Source organism: Chlamydotis macqueenii, chromosome 10, assembly GCF_036417535.1.
Source record: "Chlamydotis macqueenii isolate bChlMac1 chromosome 10, bChlMac1.mat, whole genome shotgun sequence".
Lineage (NCBI taxonomy): Eukaryota > Metazoa > Chordata > Aves > Otidiformes > Otididae > Chlamydotis > Chlamydotis macqueenii.
In genome coordinates this window covers 9,677,271-9,693,981 of record NC_141565.1, presented here as the reverse complement: position 1 = coordinate 9,693,981, position 16,711 = coordinate 9,677,271, and the positions used below count along the sequence as shown (strand labels likewise).

General features: G+C 39.4%; 1 protein-coding gene across 3 annotated transcripts in view; it reads left to right on the top strand.

Annotated features, from left to right (window-relative positions):
• ARHGEF3 (Rho guanine nucleotide exchange factor 3) overlaps nucleotides 1–16,711 on the top strand; it is a 132,850-nt gene that overhangs the window by 44,493 nt on the left and 71,646 nt on the right. Inside the window, exon 1 of one of the 3 annotated variants that reach the window (XM_086755723.1) lies at nucleotides 11,599–11,701. The exons of the other annotated variants lie outside the window; for them this stretch is intronic. Within the exon in view, the coding sequence (XP_086611849.1) occupies nucleotides 11,669–11,701 (33 nt within the window). The 5' untranslated portion in view covers nucleotides 11,599–11,668. Of the gene's footprint in view, nucleotides 1–11,598; nucleotides 11,702–16,711 lie in introns of those variants that run through there. 3 annotated transcript variants of the gene reach the window in all.

Sequence of the window (16,711 nt, the reverse complement as noted above, 5' to 3'; positions counted from 1 at the left end):
TACATGAGGCATTAGGTTAATTTGGTCTTTGAAGAGATGGCATAGTCAGGTGTCCAGCAAATAGACTATAGAGAAAGTATTTACAGGGAGAACTGTAATTTCAGAGAAAGAAACACAGGACCTGTGGAGACAAGAATATTATAAACTGCAGGGACAGTGTAATGGGAAAATCAGAACATAGGAGATTAGGTGGTGGATGTGGTACTTAGAGTAGAAAAGGTAAAAAGCAAAGGAAGATACTGGGTGTTAGGAAGGAAAGAGGAGGTAGCTGCAACTTGGGAAGAGGGATAGTCAGGATGGGGAAAGCAAAGAGCAGTGAAAGACGTGTGAGAGGGAGTGGAAAGGGATAAAGTATGGAAATGGGGGAAAGCTAGTGAGCGTGAAAGCAGAGAGATGGAAGTATGGAGTGGAGGCAGAAGTCTTCTATAAAACACTCTAGGTTTATCAGTTCAGCCTTTGCAAATACTGACTCTGGGAAGAAAAAGACAACATGTGGGTGGGGAGCAATTGTGGCTAGGGCTTAGTAAGAAGCAGCATGAATATCTGACAGGATGGAGCAATTCAGAGTCAGGTCAATAATGTTTATAAAGAAAAGAAGAGCACAGATCTTAGCACAGAGGTTGACATTAGTACTATTTGTACTCTCTCCTCTGGTTGCCACTAACTCTCACCCTTTGTCTTCTCATTTCCGTGCTGCCCTTCCCTTAAAACCTTGATACAGATAGGCAGCTTTCCTTAGCACCACTGTTTGCTGCTTAGATATAAGAGACAGTAGTTTAATATGTTGTTCCTAGTGTCTATGGAAATAATGTGTTATTTTACCGTATAGGATGGGAAATAATTTTATTTAACAAAGCATCCCATCAAATGAGGATTACATTTGTACAGTTATGCATGCACAGCTAGATGTCAGGATTAAAGCTTCTGTGGTTGTTTGCTAGTTATAATACAGTCTTGAGTTACAGGCTTGTGTGCTTTTTTTTTTCCACAGTAAGAGTAGTCAAACATTATTTATAAGAAAGTTAATTCAAGGAGACTAAGAATCTCTCCTGAGGAGTTTCAGATTTCAGCTTCTTTATCTGTCTCCTGTCCCGCTCCCTTAAAATCACCCACTTTCTGGTTTTGCCAGCAGGATAATTTTATAGACTTGGCTATGTGAGTGGTGGGCTCATGTTACTGAAAGTCTTCAAATGATTTTTTTTTTTCTTTCCTAATGATGTATTTAGATACATTTGCAAAAGTAGTTGTACACAGCAGTCCCACTGTTGATATGGTGATACTTCAGATGGATACGAAGAAAATGCCAGACAATCAAAATAAAAGCAATTACCTAATTCATGCAGAATATTTGAGTTGTAGGCATAACTGAAGAGGATGCTGCTTTTGTCTCTGCTGATCATTTATATTTCTCTCTACTGTTCCACCAAGAGCTAGCATAATTTTTTACATATTTTAAGCAAACATCTGAACCGTTATGATGGTGTCTCTGCTTTTTTCCCCTTACACACCAAATTTGTCTGAAAAACTTTATTGCTAAAAATAAATAAATAGTGAAATCTAAACCAACATGTTCTACTTGAAATAGTTTTGAGGCATGTGTTTGGAGTACAGTTGCCTGAAGATTGAAGATAATTTACTGCAGCTAGGCTTCTTTGTGCTTCCTCCTCTTTTGTTTCTTTTTTAGTTTTGCAAAAGCATTTAACTAACCAAGCTGCAGATGTGGTCACCTGTGAGGAAGGCTGATCTAATTTATGAGAAGCCTGACATGAAAATGTGCTAAACATGCTGAAGGTCAATTTTAGATATGTAAGTAGTTTCTTTGCTAGTTTTGCTGCAAGGGCATATCTGGGGGAAAAAGCATCTTTTGTGCCAAATGGCAAGAATTCCATGCTTCTCAGACAGTATTTATGAAACAGTGTATTTATTTTGTGCAGGCTGGCAGACTTCAATTATTTCCTTCAGGGTGCATGAATCTAAACAAGAGAGAAGTTCTTTCCTAGCTTTAACTGGATGACTAATTACATAAATTACATAATTACATACTACACAGAAAGCACCTCTTTACCTTTGCTGGATTCTGACTGGTTTTACTTAATGTCTGTATCCACTCATACTCCTTTACTTAAGCAATGATGTTACCTGTAACAGACACTTGTTAGAGTGGTGTCAGACAGGTCTTTATTCACACGTTTTGAAGCAAAATTGTGCACTAATTGCCTCTAGATCAAATGTGCTTAGATACCACTGTCTCATAGTATGACCAATATGATTTTAAAACACAAGTTATCATATACATTAAAAAGCGTGTGTGGTTTTCTGTTATTTTAATGCACTTATATTTTTTACGCATAATTTAAATAGCTTCCTCTGTAGAGGAAAAAGAGTTTACTTTGCATAATTGAAAGCAGAGCTGTGCGTGGAATAATTGCAGCTGTTATGACTGAAGAGTCAGAAACCGGTTCCTTCACGTGTCATAGAAAGACTCCTCCACGTGGGGGAGTCCTGCGGGCACCCCGCTCTCCCACGCCTGCTGTGGTGCTGTAGGCTCATCCCTTTCCCGCTGTGGAAAGTCCTTCTCTTTGGTCTAACCTCCTGCAGCAGGTTAAAGAGATGCTAGCTGCATGCTTGATCCTGACCCACCTCACCCCCCTTTCTTTTTCAAAAGAGAAAGTACAAATTCCATATTCCTTTTCTCCTTTCTAACAGATGGTGTATTCCTGGGCTCGCTCCTTTTAGATCTCTTCCTCTTTCTTCTTCCAGTGGATTGCAAACTCTTCCATTTCAGAGTTTAATTGTCCCAGCACTTCTTCTCTTTTACTGTCGTTGTGGAGATGCTGTTGTGTCTCTGTCTAGCGTTGACTTTTTTTGGGCAGGAACATGTCTGATAACCTGACAGTAGAAGTGGTAAGATGGAATTCTGTAAATCTTGCTGCCTTCATGCGTTAGAGATGGATGCTGTCAATGTAGAGCCTGTATAATAAGCATAGTAGAAGCTGAGTTTCTCTGTAGCATTGCAGTTTTTTCTTTGAAGCATTGCAGGAGCAGGGAAACTTTATTTCAGGCTGTTGATAGCAGCAATGTAGGGGGCAATAGGAGCGTTAAAAATTCCCTTCCATGATTCGCAATTTGTAGTTCAGGAGACTAGAGCTTATACACCGTAGCAAGTAGAGAGCCTGAACACTGATTTTTATTTCTAAGAGAGCTGGTTTTGATGTCTCTCTGCTTAATCTATGGGCGGAGTTTTAAATGTTTTAGCTTATTATTGGTTTTGTTTTTGAACAGACCGTTGGAACTGTTGTTGATTAGTCACAAGACTAATTTCTCTTGGAACAGCAAGATTTATGTTGGCAAACAAATAGAGATGCTATCAGAAATTCATTGTGTGGCACTTGCATAACTGGATAGCAGTCAATTCCATCTGCAGTTCCAAAACACATATCAGAATTGTTGTATTCTTAATGTATACACTGAATTTAAAAAGCAATTCTGTGTGACCAGTTAGACAGTTTTGAAGAATTCAAGAATGTATTATTCCAAACTGATGCGCTGACTCAGCATAGTTTAATTACCATGATAATTTCTATCCACAATGTGTGATATTAGGTTAGTTATGTCATGTCAGAATGTTTTATTTGAAATTCCAGCAAAGTATGATTTGTTGATATGTTCTTATGTCTGGGATAAATTGCTGTATCTCTTTGCAGGATCAAGGGGTGGTGTAAATGACAAGGTTCTTTGCATACAGTAGTACTGCGAAAATAATTAATGTGTGCTGGAGAGACATCTATGAGTTATTTATAAATGAGCTAGTTATAAAGGAGAATTACACAGGCTGGCCTTTAGACTTTGCCAGGTTTCTAGTAGTTTGGGACTCAGGTAGAAAAACTTGTGCACATTTTATAAGCTGTTATTGCCCATGCTATCTGGGGAGTGCTCTAATGCTTAGGAGTTTACAATGTTTTCATTAACTCAATTCAGTAGCTGTTTTATTAAACGTCCACAGTCTTTATATCCAAAATCATCTATGAGTTAAGTATATAGCCGTTAAACCTTTCTAATTACCTAGTTTACAGGGCTGCTTTCAAGTTAATTATACGCTAGTTATGTAAAACACACTGTAGATTATATGTTTCTTGGGGCAAGAATTTTGAGGCATGCTTACAGAGCACTTGGCTAATGCCTTCTAGAAACGAAGAGACTGTCATGAGCTTTTACATCTGCAAGGGTTTTCCGTCATATATGTTCTAAAGGGTAGATATTCTATTTATTAAAGCTCAGTTATTCAATTAATATTTTGAGGTTTTCTGATAATGAAATGTTCTGGTTTTGTTTAGTGAGGGGGGGCCTAAGGTGGTAGCTTCTGTAGGAAACTGCTAGAAGTCGCTCCCCTTTGTTCAGTGGACTCGGCCGGGCCTAGGGCGGACCCACTGCTGGCCAAGGCCAAACCAATTGATAGCAGAATGTCCCATGATAACGCCTCTGTGATAACGTATTTAAGAAGGGGAAAACAGAAAAAAATAAGGAAGAAGATGTGAAGCAGCTGAGCAGGGGCAGAGAGGGGGAGGCGCAAGCCTTGTGGGCCTTGCAGGCTTCACCCTCTGGCCTCCTGCTGGGCAGCCGACTGGGCCTGACTCAGCTCTGCCCGGCTGCAAGAAGTGGAGAGGAGATGAGATGTGAATGAGATGTAAAAAGGATCCTGAGAGGCATCTGCCAGCCTGTTGTGAAGAATTTTTCTTGTGAGAGGAATGGCTGCAGACGCCACAGTCAGTGAAGAAGGAGGGGGAGCAGTAATGTGGCTCCTGGCCAAGATTCCCCTGCAGCCTGTGGTCAAGACTATGGTGGAGCAGGTTGTCCCCCTGCAGCCCATGGAGGTCGACAGAGGAGCAGAGATTCACCTGCAGCCCGTGGAGAACCTCACGCTGGAGCAGGTGGAGGCCTGAAGGAGGCTGTGGCCTGTGGAGGGCCCGCTGGGGCAGCCGTTCTGGAGGGACTGCACCCCGTGGAAGAGATGACCCACGCCGGAGCAGTTTCATGAAGGACTGTGGTCCGTGGGAGGGACCCCACGATGGAGCAGGGGAGGAATGCGAGGAGTTCTTCCCCTGATGATGACACAGCGGCGTAAAACAACGTGTGATGAACTGACCCTGACCCCCATTCCCTCTTCCCTGCTGTGCCGCTTGTGGGGAGAAGGTAGTAGAGTTAAGCCCGGGAAGAGGGAGGGGTGGGGGAGGTTATCTTGTTCCCTGTCTCATTCTCCTAGTTTTAGAAATAAATGAGTATTTTTCCCCAAGTCGAGTCTGTTTTGCCCGTGACGGTAACTTTAAGGATTTTTCCCTGTCCTTATCTCAAATCTCAAGCCATTTTTCCTTATATCATCTCCCCCTGTTCTCTCGGAGAGTGGGGGGAGTGAGAGAGAGACTGCGTAGTCTGATCCCGATCGGGGCTGAACTATGACATGAAAATAGTGTGATATCCCCTATTTGGAAAGATTTCTTATAATTTCATGTTATCTTTTCACAGAATAGATATTTTCTTGAAAACTACTTTATGCAGTCATTCTGTTAACATTGTAGGGCTTTATTTTATGGATCTTTGTAAGTGCTTTATAAAAAGTTTATTTTTGTTCTGGGTGTGGTTTGTTATTATTGTATACAAATATCCTGTATATGCTATAAACCCGTCATGCCAACTATTTTGCACATACAAACAATAACTGAGCTTGAAGCACCATGTGATAAAGCAGATAGGTCCAATTGTCATTCTCTCAGGCTAACTTTGATGTTCTGTTATATAGCAGATTTCCTGTCTTTAATCATAGATTGGGTGTTACCTTGTACTCCTGCTGTCATTTACTGTTCTTTTCTTTGTTCAACAGCAGATGAACTTGACCCCTGTTCAATTTAACTCAAACCAAACTCTGCCCATTTCTTTGTATTTGTTTCCCCTCGCCCCAGCAGTGGCCGCTCTTTGAGAACACATGATGTAAAATTACTGTTTCCTATGACTGGAATTGGCTGGATGGCCGCACTCAGAGAGTGGTGGTCAACGGCTCAATGTCCATGTGGAGACCGGTCACGAGTGGTGTCCCTCAGGGGTCCGTGTTGGGCCTGGCCCTGTTCAACATCTTTGTCGGCGACATGGACAGTGGGATAGAGTGCACCCTCAGCAAGTTCACTGACGACACCAAGTTGTGTGGTGCCGTCAACACACTGGAAGGGAGGGATGCCATCCAGAGGGACCTTGACAGACTGGAGAGGTGGGCCCATGCGAACCTCATGAAGTTCAACCAGGCCAAGTGTAAGGTCCTGCATGTGGGTTGGGGCAATCCCAAGCACAAATACAGACTGGACAGAGGATGGATTGAGAGTAACCCTGAGGAGAAGGACTTGGGAGTGCTGGTGGATGAGAAGTTCAACATGAGCCAGCAATATGCACTTGCAGCCCAGAAAGCCAACCACATCCTGGGCTGCATCTAAAGAAGTGTGGCCAATAGGTTGAGGGAAGTGATTCTGCCTCTCTACTCTGCCCTGGTGAGACCACACCTGCTGACCCCACCGTCCAGCTCTGGAGCCCCCAACATGAGGACATGGACCTGTTGGAGCGAGTCCAGAGGAGGGCACAAAGATGATAAGAGGGCTGGAGCTCCTCTCCTGTGAGGACAAGCTGAGACAGTGGGGCTGTTCAGCCTGGAGAAGAGAAGGCTGTGGGGAGACCTTATAGCGGTCTTCTAGTACCTAAAAGGGGCTTACAGGAAAGATAAGGAGAAACTCTTCAGCAGGGCCTGTTGTGATAGGCTAAGGGGTAATAGTTTTAAAATAGAAGGAAGCAGATTCAGACTGGACATTAGGAAAATTTTTTTTATGAGGGTGGTGGAACACTGGCACAGGTTGCCCAGAGAGGTGGTGGATGCCCCATCCCTGGAAACATTCAAGGCCAGGTTGGACGGGGCTCTGAGCAACCTGATCTGGTTGGAGATGTCCCGGCTCCTTGCAGGAGGGTTGGACTGGATGGGCCTTTAAAGGTGCCTTCCAACCCAAACCATTCTGTGATTCTATGTAGGAAGCATTGCATATCATATGACCCTAACATGATTTGAGGTGACATTCTAAAACTGTGTGAAATGGACATTTAAAAAATATTTATTACATTGGTTTTGATTCAAAAATTGTACACTAGTGCTCTATAGATTGTGATTAACTGTAAAGCTTTTCGGAGAGAGTTAAATTTAGCATCCTTAAAACACTCCTAACACACAACGAGAAAACCATTTCAATCTGTCCATGTACCAGCGGGCTCCACACTGTATTTGGAAAGCTTGTTTCTTTTCCAAGGAGCGTTTCGAGTGCATTGCACTCTGCAGCAGTGCTGTAGCTGCACAGAGACCGAATGAACAGCTGTCATATATTTATGTATTTTGTGTTTGTCAATTATGATTTCTTGACCTCAATCTTTTGAGGCAGTTGCTGCCTGATATCCAGATATGATGTCTTAGATTTCCTTCCTGGGTACTTGTGTGGGTGTTTGCAATGTAGGTAAGTTCAAGCTGCGCTTTCTGTCAGGTGGATGCTGTTGGTGTTGCTGTCAACAAAGCACAGAGTGCCTTGGAGGTGACTGGTGCAAAGCTGCAGGGGAAAAAAACCACAGCTACAATGTTTTATTTACTCAGAGGTTAGAGAGCAGTTTTTGCTATCCTGTTAATCTGTGTTCATTGATACAGGTGAGGCAGCAGACTGTTTTAGATGTTGTTTACTAGATGGATGAGAAAAAGTCTGTTTGGCCAGTCTTATGCCTGACACTAGGCTGAAATCTGTGGTATCTGCCTTTTGGCTTCTTACATTCCGATGGCTACTGAGGCAGAAGGTTATAGGTGACCTAAGAAGTAGCTCAAGTGTGAAAATAAAGCAGCATAGCAAGTTAATGTTTGCCTATTGTGGTCTCCAGGAAATGGAATATGGAAATCCAGATGTTACCAGGAAATCTAATTGAAAAATGCCTGCCTACCTAAATTCATCTTCGGTGCAATTTAAGACCTATGGAAATCATAACACTTCACAAAAATTGCACTTCTATATTTGATCCTGGGTGAGAGATTACCAAATTCCAATAGCAAAGGATTAGAGTTTCCTTTGATGGGGTGAAAGATTTTTTTAAGAAATAACTTAATAAGATCTAATGGCAGCCTAATAACAAGTTAATAAGGAGAAAGGAAAATTCTTATCTTCCGCTGGAAAGATGTGAAAAGAAGGCGACTAGATTTGGTTTTAGCTAATCTTTAGGCAAGGAAGACAGGCCAACAGCATTTACAGTACGCTAGAAGGGAAATACATGAATTTTTTTTTTTTTTTTTTTTTTTTTAAGTCTTGGCGTAAAATGTCTGCTTCCTGAAGATTCTTTCAATTAGTTTGCAGAGAGATATCATGGCCCTTGTTGTCAAAGGGATAGGTTGCTGACTGGTATCAGTTTCGCCCTTTATCTTCTTCCTCCCAGCTCAGCAGAAACTTTTATTCTAATGGAGTTTTGAACTGATGAAAGACTGCACCAGCTCACTAAGGACCTGTTTTCTTTAAAAAGGAAGTCGGAATTGTTAGCTTCTTACCCAAATTCAAATTTGTCTAGGCATTCTTACCTATTTGAAGTATGCAGAATTTTGCAACTGGCAAAACCAGCTCCCTGTTTGTAGATCTGAGCAAGTCACAAAAGCTTGAACAGGATAGGGATGGGTCAAGAGTGAGGTGTAAGGATGGAGGCTCTGGGAAGTAATTATCTCTGTGTGTAGAGAGAGAGAGATAGTTGAAGTAATGTACAGGATATAAGATATTTATTAATAAGTGAAATATTACCAATTAATTTAATCAAAGGAAAAAGGAAATAACTCTGTTTTTTAAATTACTTTTATTGTTTGCTCAGGCATAATATCTTAAACCTTCGTATTTATTTATGTTTGACTTAATGCATGCCGATTTTCTCATTGTTGTTCTTCGTTTTTCAACTGAGCTATTATTCTTTAAAGAATATTCTGCTACCTGTAAATAATTTATTAAAACAAGTTTTGAAGCACTTCTCTTAAAGCAGAATTCATCCTTAAGCGCTATGAGCAGATGAAGCTCTATTGACATAAAAGTGGAATTCCTCAGCTGCAGCATCTGAAGACCTGAATTAAATGAATGTCCCAGATTGGCGTTGTTCTTTTATCAGTACCTTCACTGGAAGAAAATACCATAACTTATTACACTATAGGCAATTATTTGTGATTTCTTTCAGCTTCTGGTAGCTATGGCTCCTACCTGAATCTCCTTTTAAACATAGAATAAGAAAGTGTGTAACAGCAGGTGCTGCAGAACACGCTTGCTTTCTCCCTGGAGATGAGCTGTGCAGTGAACAGTAGCACAAGTTAAACGTGTGTCAAGCCAGGTTGGACGGGGCTCTGAGCAACCTGATCTGGTTGGAGATGTCCCTGCTCCTTGCAGGGGGGTTGGACTAGATGACCTTTGAAGGTCCCTTCCAACCCAAACCATTCTATGATTCTGTGATTCTCTTCTATGATTTTAAGCAGTTGCCTCAAACTTAGTAAAGCAAGGACTTGTCAAAGTATAAATGGCATGCAAAAGTTTAAATAATTTATAATCTTCTTATTGCATATTTCTTATTTTAATATTAGCGGTGGCGTTAAGAAAACATGGTTTTTTAATGGTTAAGGTAGCATGCTGTTACCAAACAACACTCGCTCTCCCTGCACCTGAAAGGCCTGGTTCTAGCTTAACATAGGGAATATAGTGAAAGAAGTTTGCGTGCTTAGCTAAATAGATAGTTTGAAACCTAAATCTTTTAATGCAGGAAGTATGACAAAAATGCATTCATCTTAAGTTTATTGTTCTGAAAACTTTTTTTTTTGTATTTTAAAATGAAAGAGTTGACTAATGCATTCAGCTGTTTCTCTTTGTCCATTATGGATACTTGCCTGAACTTTAGTTTTCACACAATTATTAGTTAAATCTTAGGAAAAAAAAAAGTCTCTTTGGAATAGTAGTAGGAAAATATACAGTCTACTAATATGACTAACCAATGTCTTCTGAAACCAAGAATGCATTATCTTACAAATGTATAGAAAATATTTTAAAAGGTGAGTACTCAAGAAACTTCTGTGTATTTGCAATGTGTGTACAAAGGATCAGAAAAGTTTCAGGATTTTACTTTTCCCTGTGTTTGCACTTGTTCTTTACGTTAGAGACGTAAAGATTTTAAAAAAGCAAATTTCATATCACTCACTAGTTCTTTTTTTACTAGTTTCTAAGGACAAGTTTCACTTGCCCAAAATAGTTAATGCTGTTTGTGATGCAGGAAAGATGCAGGAAAGCCATTTTAGATTGCTCATTTTTACTTGCTATATGAAGCGCTATGTTTCAATCACTTGTGGTAATTATGGATTCCATTTTTTGGGATCAATAGTCTGCACTATTTTCTGGGTAACTTTGTCTAAGAGAAGTTGATATCTATGTATGTCTAGATTTTGAAGAGGGCTGCTTAAGGGCACATTGAAACTGGTATATATGAATCATATGCAAATAGAAATTTTCATACAGTATGTGGGAAGTTATGTATTTTGATAACTTGCAGATAAACACCTCATGAAACTTAGTTTTTCTTACCTTGAAGTAATGTAACATAATATGATGGCCAAACAATTAAAGGAAAATATGTACTAGAAAGTGCTGGTGACCTAGCTGGTAGTTTGAGAGAGCACTGAAGACTCTCATTATTAGCAGGTTGGTCTCTCTCAGTTGTTCTTGCTCAAAGAATGATTTGACATGCAAATATAAGAGCTCTCAAAGCATTATATTTTGCAGTTTGGATTATGAGTCTGGAACTTAATCCTGTAAGTTTAGTGACTTCAAGTTCTCAATCATATTGATGTCCAGAGAGTGTGTCCAGAGAGTCCTTGCAGGAGGAGATCTGCAGTTTTGAAATTTCAAGTGGGCTGGGAAATTTTGCGTCACTGAGGTAGCATCAGTCTTATTTGATATTTTTAAGGCAGCAGTAACTTTAAGTTGAATGCTTTCTTGGTGCTTAAGGTATATAGCTTTCCAAACTCCAGTGAAATGAAGATTCACTCAGTTTCATAGGATGCAATTGCTAAAGGCTTGCTTATCTAGATTGGTGAGGAATCAGCAAAAATTGAGTTTCTTTCATCAGTTACATTGAACTATCAGAAATAAAATCAAATTTTGCAATTCCTTGATGAATCCTCACATGCAAAATTTGGGCACTCTGCCTAGTTCATCTTTTGGGCCTTGATTCTAGGCTGATTGTAAAACTGTCTGTGCTGAGTTCTTGCCATTACGCCTCGGTTAATTTAAGAGCTGTTTAGCAGATCCTTTAATTTCTGAAATTCTGAAAGTTTTAGTTTTAGCCTATGTAATACTGAAGGTTCTAGTTTTAGTCTCTGTTTTTTCACAACAGAGATAGACATGACAATACATATCACTCAGCTTCTGACACTTCTAGTATGCTGCATGACAGGAAGCGAGAGCAAACTGTGTGGCTGCACGGGGAGGAGTTCCTGCCGAAAACTGAAGGAGAGATATAGGGACTCCTTTGTAGCAAAGATTTTTCACTGTCACGCTGAAGATTAAGAAACCTCCTAAAATCGGAGTATAATACAAAGTACCTCATGGTGTGGTGTTGCTTTTTTGTGCATCATCAGGTAAGTGTAAATTTGGGATTGTGTTACTTTTTATTGTTTGCGTATGTGGCATTGTAGTAAGTTAAATTTGCACAGATACTGCTTCTAAGCATGACAGGATTTAAAATTGGGTATCACTGAAACTCAAATGTTCCGTAGCGGGAATGTGTCCTTCTGTAAGGAAAGAAATTTGTTAAAAATTTAGATAATGTACTCTGATATTCTCAGTGGGATGGATCATGGTTTATTTTTCTCTCTGTATTGGCAGTTTATTGCTGCAGGATGGTGGGTTTATGTTTTTGGTTTTGCTTTTTCGTCATACACGCATAAACATATCTGCCTCTGTCTCCTAGTGTGAAAATGAGGATTTTGCCTGATCTTAGTGTTTAAATGGCAACATTTATAGCTATATGCATAAATCTGTCCCTTGTCAAAGTGAAAGCTGTAACAGATCCATTTACAGTGTATTTACACTGCATAATGATTCTGCTCTGCAGCATGTGTGTGTGGTATCACCTGGAAAACTGGGTGCAGTTTTAGACATCGAACTTTGGAAAGATGTGGACAGAGAAGTACAAGAGTGAGAATAACTGTAGAAAATACAGCCTGTGAAGAAAGTTTAAAAGACTTAGTGCAAGTTGTGTGTAGAAAGATAAGACTTGATATGAGGTGCAAGTACACATTTGTCTTTGTGTGGGAACAATGAACAGTGATAAAGGTGGTACTTGTTCTCTTATTTGCCAAGGGTAGAAGAAGAATAAGTAAGCTTCTTTAATACCAAGGGAGATTTACATTAAATATTTCTGGGGAAAATTAATCAGGAAAACAGACTATGCAATTGTATTATAAAATCTATCATTTCAAACTTTTCAGCGTAATTTAGAAAGAGCCAGATTGTACATGTTGACTTGGTTTACATGTTGTAATGGTTAGTGTTACATTATTAATTGATTGCTCTTAATGATTTGTGTGAGATTTTGGTTTTGAGCCATTAGTAATATGTGAATAAGAGCAGCAGATTAGAGTCACAAGTGAACAAATCTAATCTGTAACTTTGAAGCTCTAGTCCCAGATTGTAACATCTTTCCATTTGCTGGAAAGCTAGAGAGCTTCCTCTTATTTAAGAAGCGAATTTATTTCAAAATATTTGTGTATGAGTTGAATAAAAACATACTTTGAAGTTCTTAGAAACATGTGATAAAGGTGGGGGCCTATAGTGTCAGGCAAGCAAGTCAGGGATGTGTTTGAGGGCCTAGATGCTCTTGAATTTGCTGTGGAGAATGTGGCTGAAGTATACTGAAGTTTAAGACTGGATTGTTAATTGAGATTTTTTTTTTTTTTACATTCCCTGTGGCAATTTTCAGTAGTGACAGAGATGATCTGTGATAAATTTATTGCACAGATTTTTTTTTTTTAAGATGTTTTCTGAAATGCTTTATGCAGTTCTGATTTAAATCCTGTTTAAGAAAGGTAAATCAAAATAGCAACAGGGTCATAAAATGTAGAGAGTGTTAGAGAAGTGAAGAGCTATTCAACTAGTGAAAATTAGTTTCATAGATGTTAGATGTTTGAATTATCTTTTTTTTTATTAAGTAGCTTAAAAATGACACTGATTATTACTAACTGCCATTCTGTTAAATTGGTGTAGTCTTTTTGGATGTACTTAATATGCATATCTGTTGTGGGTATGTGTTTTAGACATCATCCACTTGAAAATTTGTAGGGGAAGAAATCTAATAAATGCCACAGTTTTCATGGAACACCAGGGAGATGCATGTTGATGTAAAAATCACAGGTTGTTTAGCATCTACTAATATTGCTGAGCTCACATTGAAATCTTTTAAGTTGTGTGCAAATTCTGTCTCCTGTTCTATATGCTTTGTGCAAAGTGATTGAAGTCTTTACCTCTTTGTCAATTTTGGTTGAAACTGGGCAACAACTTTTGCAACAAGAATCAGGAGTCACTGAATATCCACCAGTATCCCATCAGCCTTGTTTCCTCTGAAATGGAGCTAAAGTGTTTGTGTGTATGTTTATATATATATATACATATATATATATAAAACCCCAAAATAGTAATTTTTAGTAAAAGCAGTACTGTTTTTGTCTGCAGAAAAATCCATTTTGGGTGCAGCCATTTTATCTATTCTGTGTGATGCTGGAGAAGAGCCCATGAGCTGCTCAGATCAAAGCCATAGGCAGGACCTTGTCTGTGGTTTTAAAGCTACAGCAGCGTAATGATGCTGAATGCATGAGACTGGGGAAAGCAGACTAACAGTGGAGTGTTAGCACAGTAACGGATGACTGCAGTTTATGCAAACCATAAGCCAATTGAATGCCAAGTGGAGACCTCGTTTATGATATCGTTTCATTCTGTTCTATGTGGTTCTGGTGCTGTGCACAGCATCAGCAATCCAAGCTCTGTTTTACAATGAGAAGCTCTGTTGGATTCCTGACATTCTTAAAAACAAACAAACAATTAAAACTCCAAACCTAAAAAATAAATAATATAATAAAAATAATAATAAAGTGCTGCTTTTAAGTGAGAAAATTTCATTTGTATTTTTTGTTCCAAAAAAAAAAAAAGCATTACCTCTTACATACACAGATGTAACAGTTTTGGAACCAGAAGTGGTGGGTGACAGCTGTGATTAACTGGTCACCTGCAGCAAGTAAAAGTTGTTGCTGTCCAGTCAGAGGAAGTCCCTGTGCCCTAAAGTGCACAAAACTTTTAAGGGTAGAGATAGAGCATTAAAACAGCCCAGTTTCGATTATTCTTGCTTTTACAACTAGACCTATAATAAACTCCATCAACACAAACATACAAGGGCTAGGAACTGCAGCTTCATCTTGTCAGCTTGCCAAAGGCAAAGGAATCCAGGAATTATTTACATACTGATTGCATTACTTGGGGGCACAAAGACCTGGATCTGACAGGTCCCAGCTGAAAAGTGTTTGTGAGAAGAACCAAAGATTAATCTAAATAGTGTATGGTCTTTTTAAAATTGCATCTTAGTTTTTATTTATATGCTAGGTGAATTTAGAATCCTTAGATATTGATGATGTTAATTAAAAACATAATTAATGTAGCAGTCTTCAAGTTCTGACTGAGAAAGGATCATATAATAAAGATGGCTGTTCACTCATGTGGTAACGAACTCCTACAGAGAAAGAAATAAATGTGTAACTTATTTATTTGAATTTGATTCAGACTGTATAGTAAAGTGTGAAAAAGTTTCAGCATGTTTAACTCTCTGCTAGATTCCAGTGACTGATACTCTCCCTTGTCTTGTGAAAAGGGGAAGGAAGAAGGTTAAATAAAGATAGAATAAATACCAGTCCTCAAACAAAGCTCTGCTGATCCTTGTCCTTACAGCATCCCGTACATGCACACCCATTTCCTGTTGTTAATGTTAAACACATTGAATTTAACTTTCATTTCATTGTTCACTTCAGTGTTCATTTTATATTACGTTGACCGGAAAATCTCAAATCCATCACAATAGGTGCTGTAGAAATAAAGCTTGCTTCTGTACTCAGAGAAACGTGAAAAGGAGCTGCCATTTCGATACCTCAGTTTCAGTGACAAAGTCTTCAGTGCCATAGATGACCTCACCTCCATTTCAGAGTTTTCTGCTGTGTTGTAACAGACTTAGAGCAGAGTCTTTTTTCATGTGTTTGTTTTGCTTGGGACACCAAGAACAAGCAAGTTCTGTTACAAACACCAGCATACAAAGAGCCTGCCAGCTGACCGTGCGCAGGGTGGGAGACAGAACTGGCAAAGCTTTGTACCAGACTCTGGGCAAATGGTGCAGTCGGGTCAGCTCTGCCTGGTGTCTCCCTCAAAAGGAGTAAAGCTTTTGGTTAGATTTTCGTGTTGCTCTTGAGAAAAACATCTTTGGTATCCTAGACAGAAGAGGGCAATGGAAATATACACAGAAACCAGGAATTTGGGGTTCTCTTTAGAGCTAAAGCAAGTTCTTTTTGCCTATATAGCAAAAAACTGTGATACTGGAATGCAGGGTAACTAGTTTTGGGTTTTTTTTTTAATTTTTTGTTAGAGTTAAATGTTCTGAAGCTATGGTCCCAAAAAGCATGTATGATGCATTATTTAGCTGAAAAAAAAAGGGCACTGTGCTCTGGGGGAACTTGCTTTAAGGTGCTGTTGTCTTCCCATGCCTTCAAGCTCTTAGAACTGCCAGTGGTACAGCCATGGGAGTGGAAGATAAGCAGGGAGGAACACTGGTACTGCTGGGAAGGTGAGTGCTAGGCGATGGTAAAGTGAAAAGAGGGTTGGGCTTAAAAGATGACAGAAGATTCATCTCTCTCTGAATGAGCTTAAACTAAGGAATGAATTATCACTTGTTTCTGAAATTGTAATTGGTTAGGTCTGAATCAAACTTAGGAGGAATACCGTATTCAACAGGAAATTCAGAGGTGTCCAAGGTTTCTAGCTGGTTACTGCAGACAGAGATGCTTATGTGATTAATATGATGTGATATGACAGGATCTCCCTCTATATGGACTTCTTGCTAGAACTGTGCGTTGTATCAGGTAGGCCAAAGCAAAGTTCCTTAGCAGTAATGTGATAAGACGGAAAATGGGTAATCCTGTGTGAGGCTTATTCATGTTTCAGTATCATGAGTGTTCTGGCTGGAAGCTGGGTAATGCGACACCACTGCTGCCTCTTCTAGTTTACTTCTGAAGTCTGCTTTGAGATGTTCAATCCCACCACCTGTGGCAGGAAATGTTAAATTAGTGATTATATTCAACTAACCTTAAGGTAGTAGGTTATTACTCTTTTGCCTAGTAATTTTATACCAAACTTAGGCTGGATCCAAGGCATATTGGTTAACTGAGTGATAGCAGCAGGTGAGAGCAATGTTGAAGCACTGTCAGAACTTCTTCCTGCTGTATTAGGAAGACCAAACTGATATATTTTAACTTTTTTGTTTTCTGGCTGTGTCATCTGTGAAACTTCTGGAAACATTTTAAATTAATTTGGAGAATGGAAATATTATCTGTTTCTCT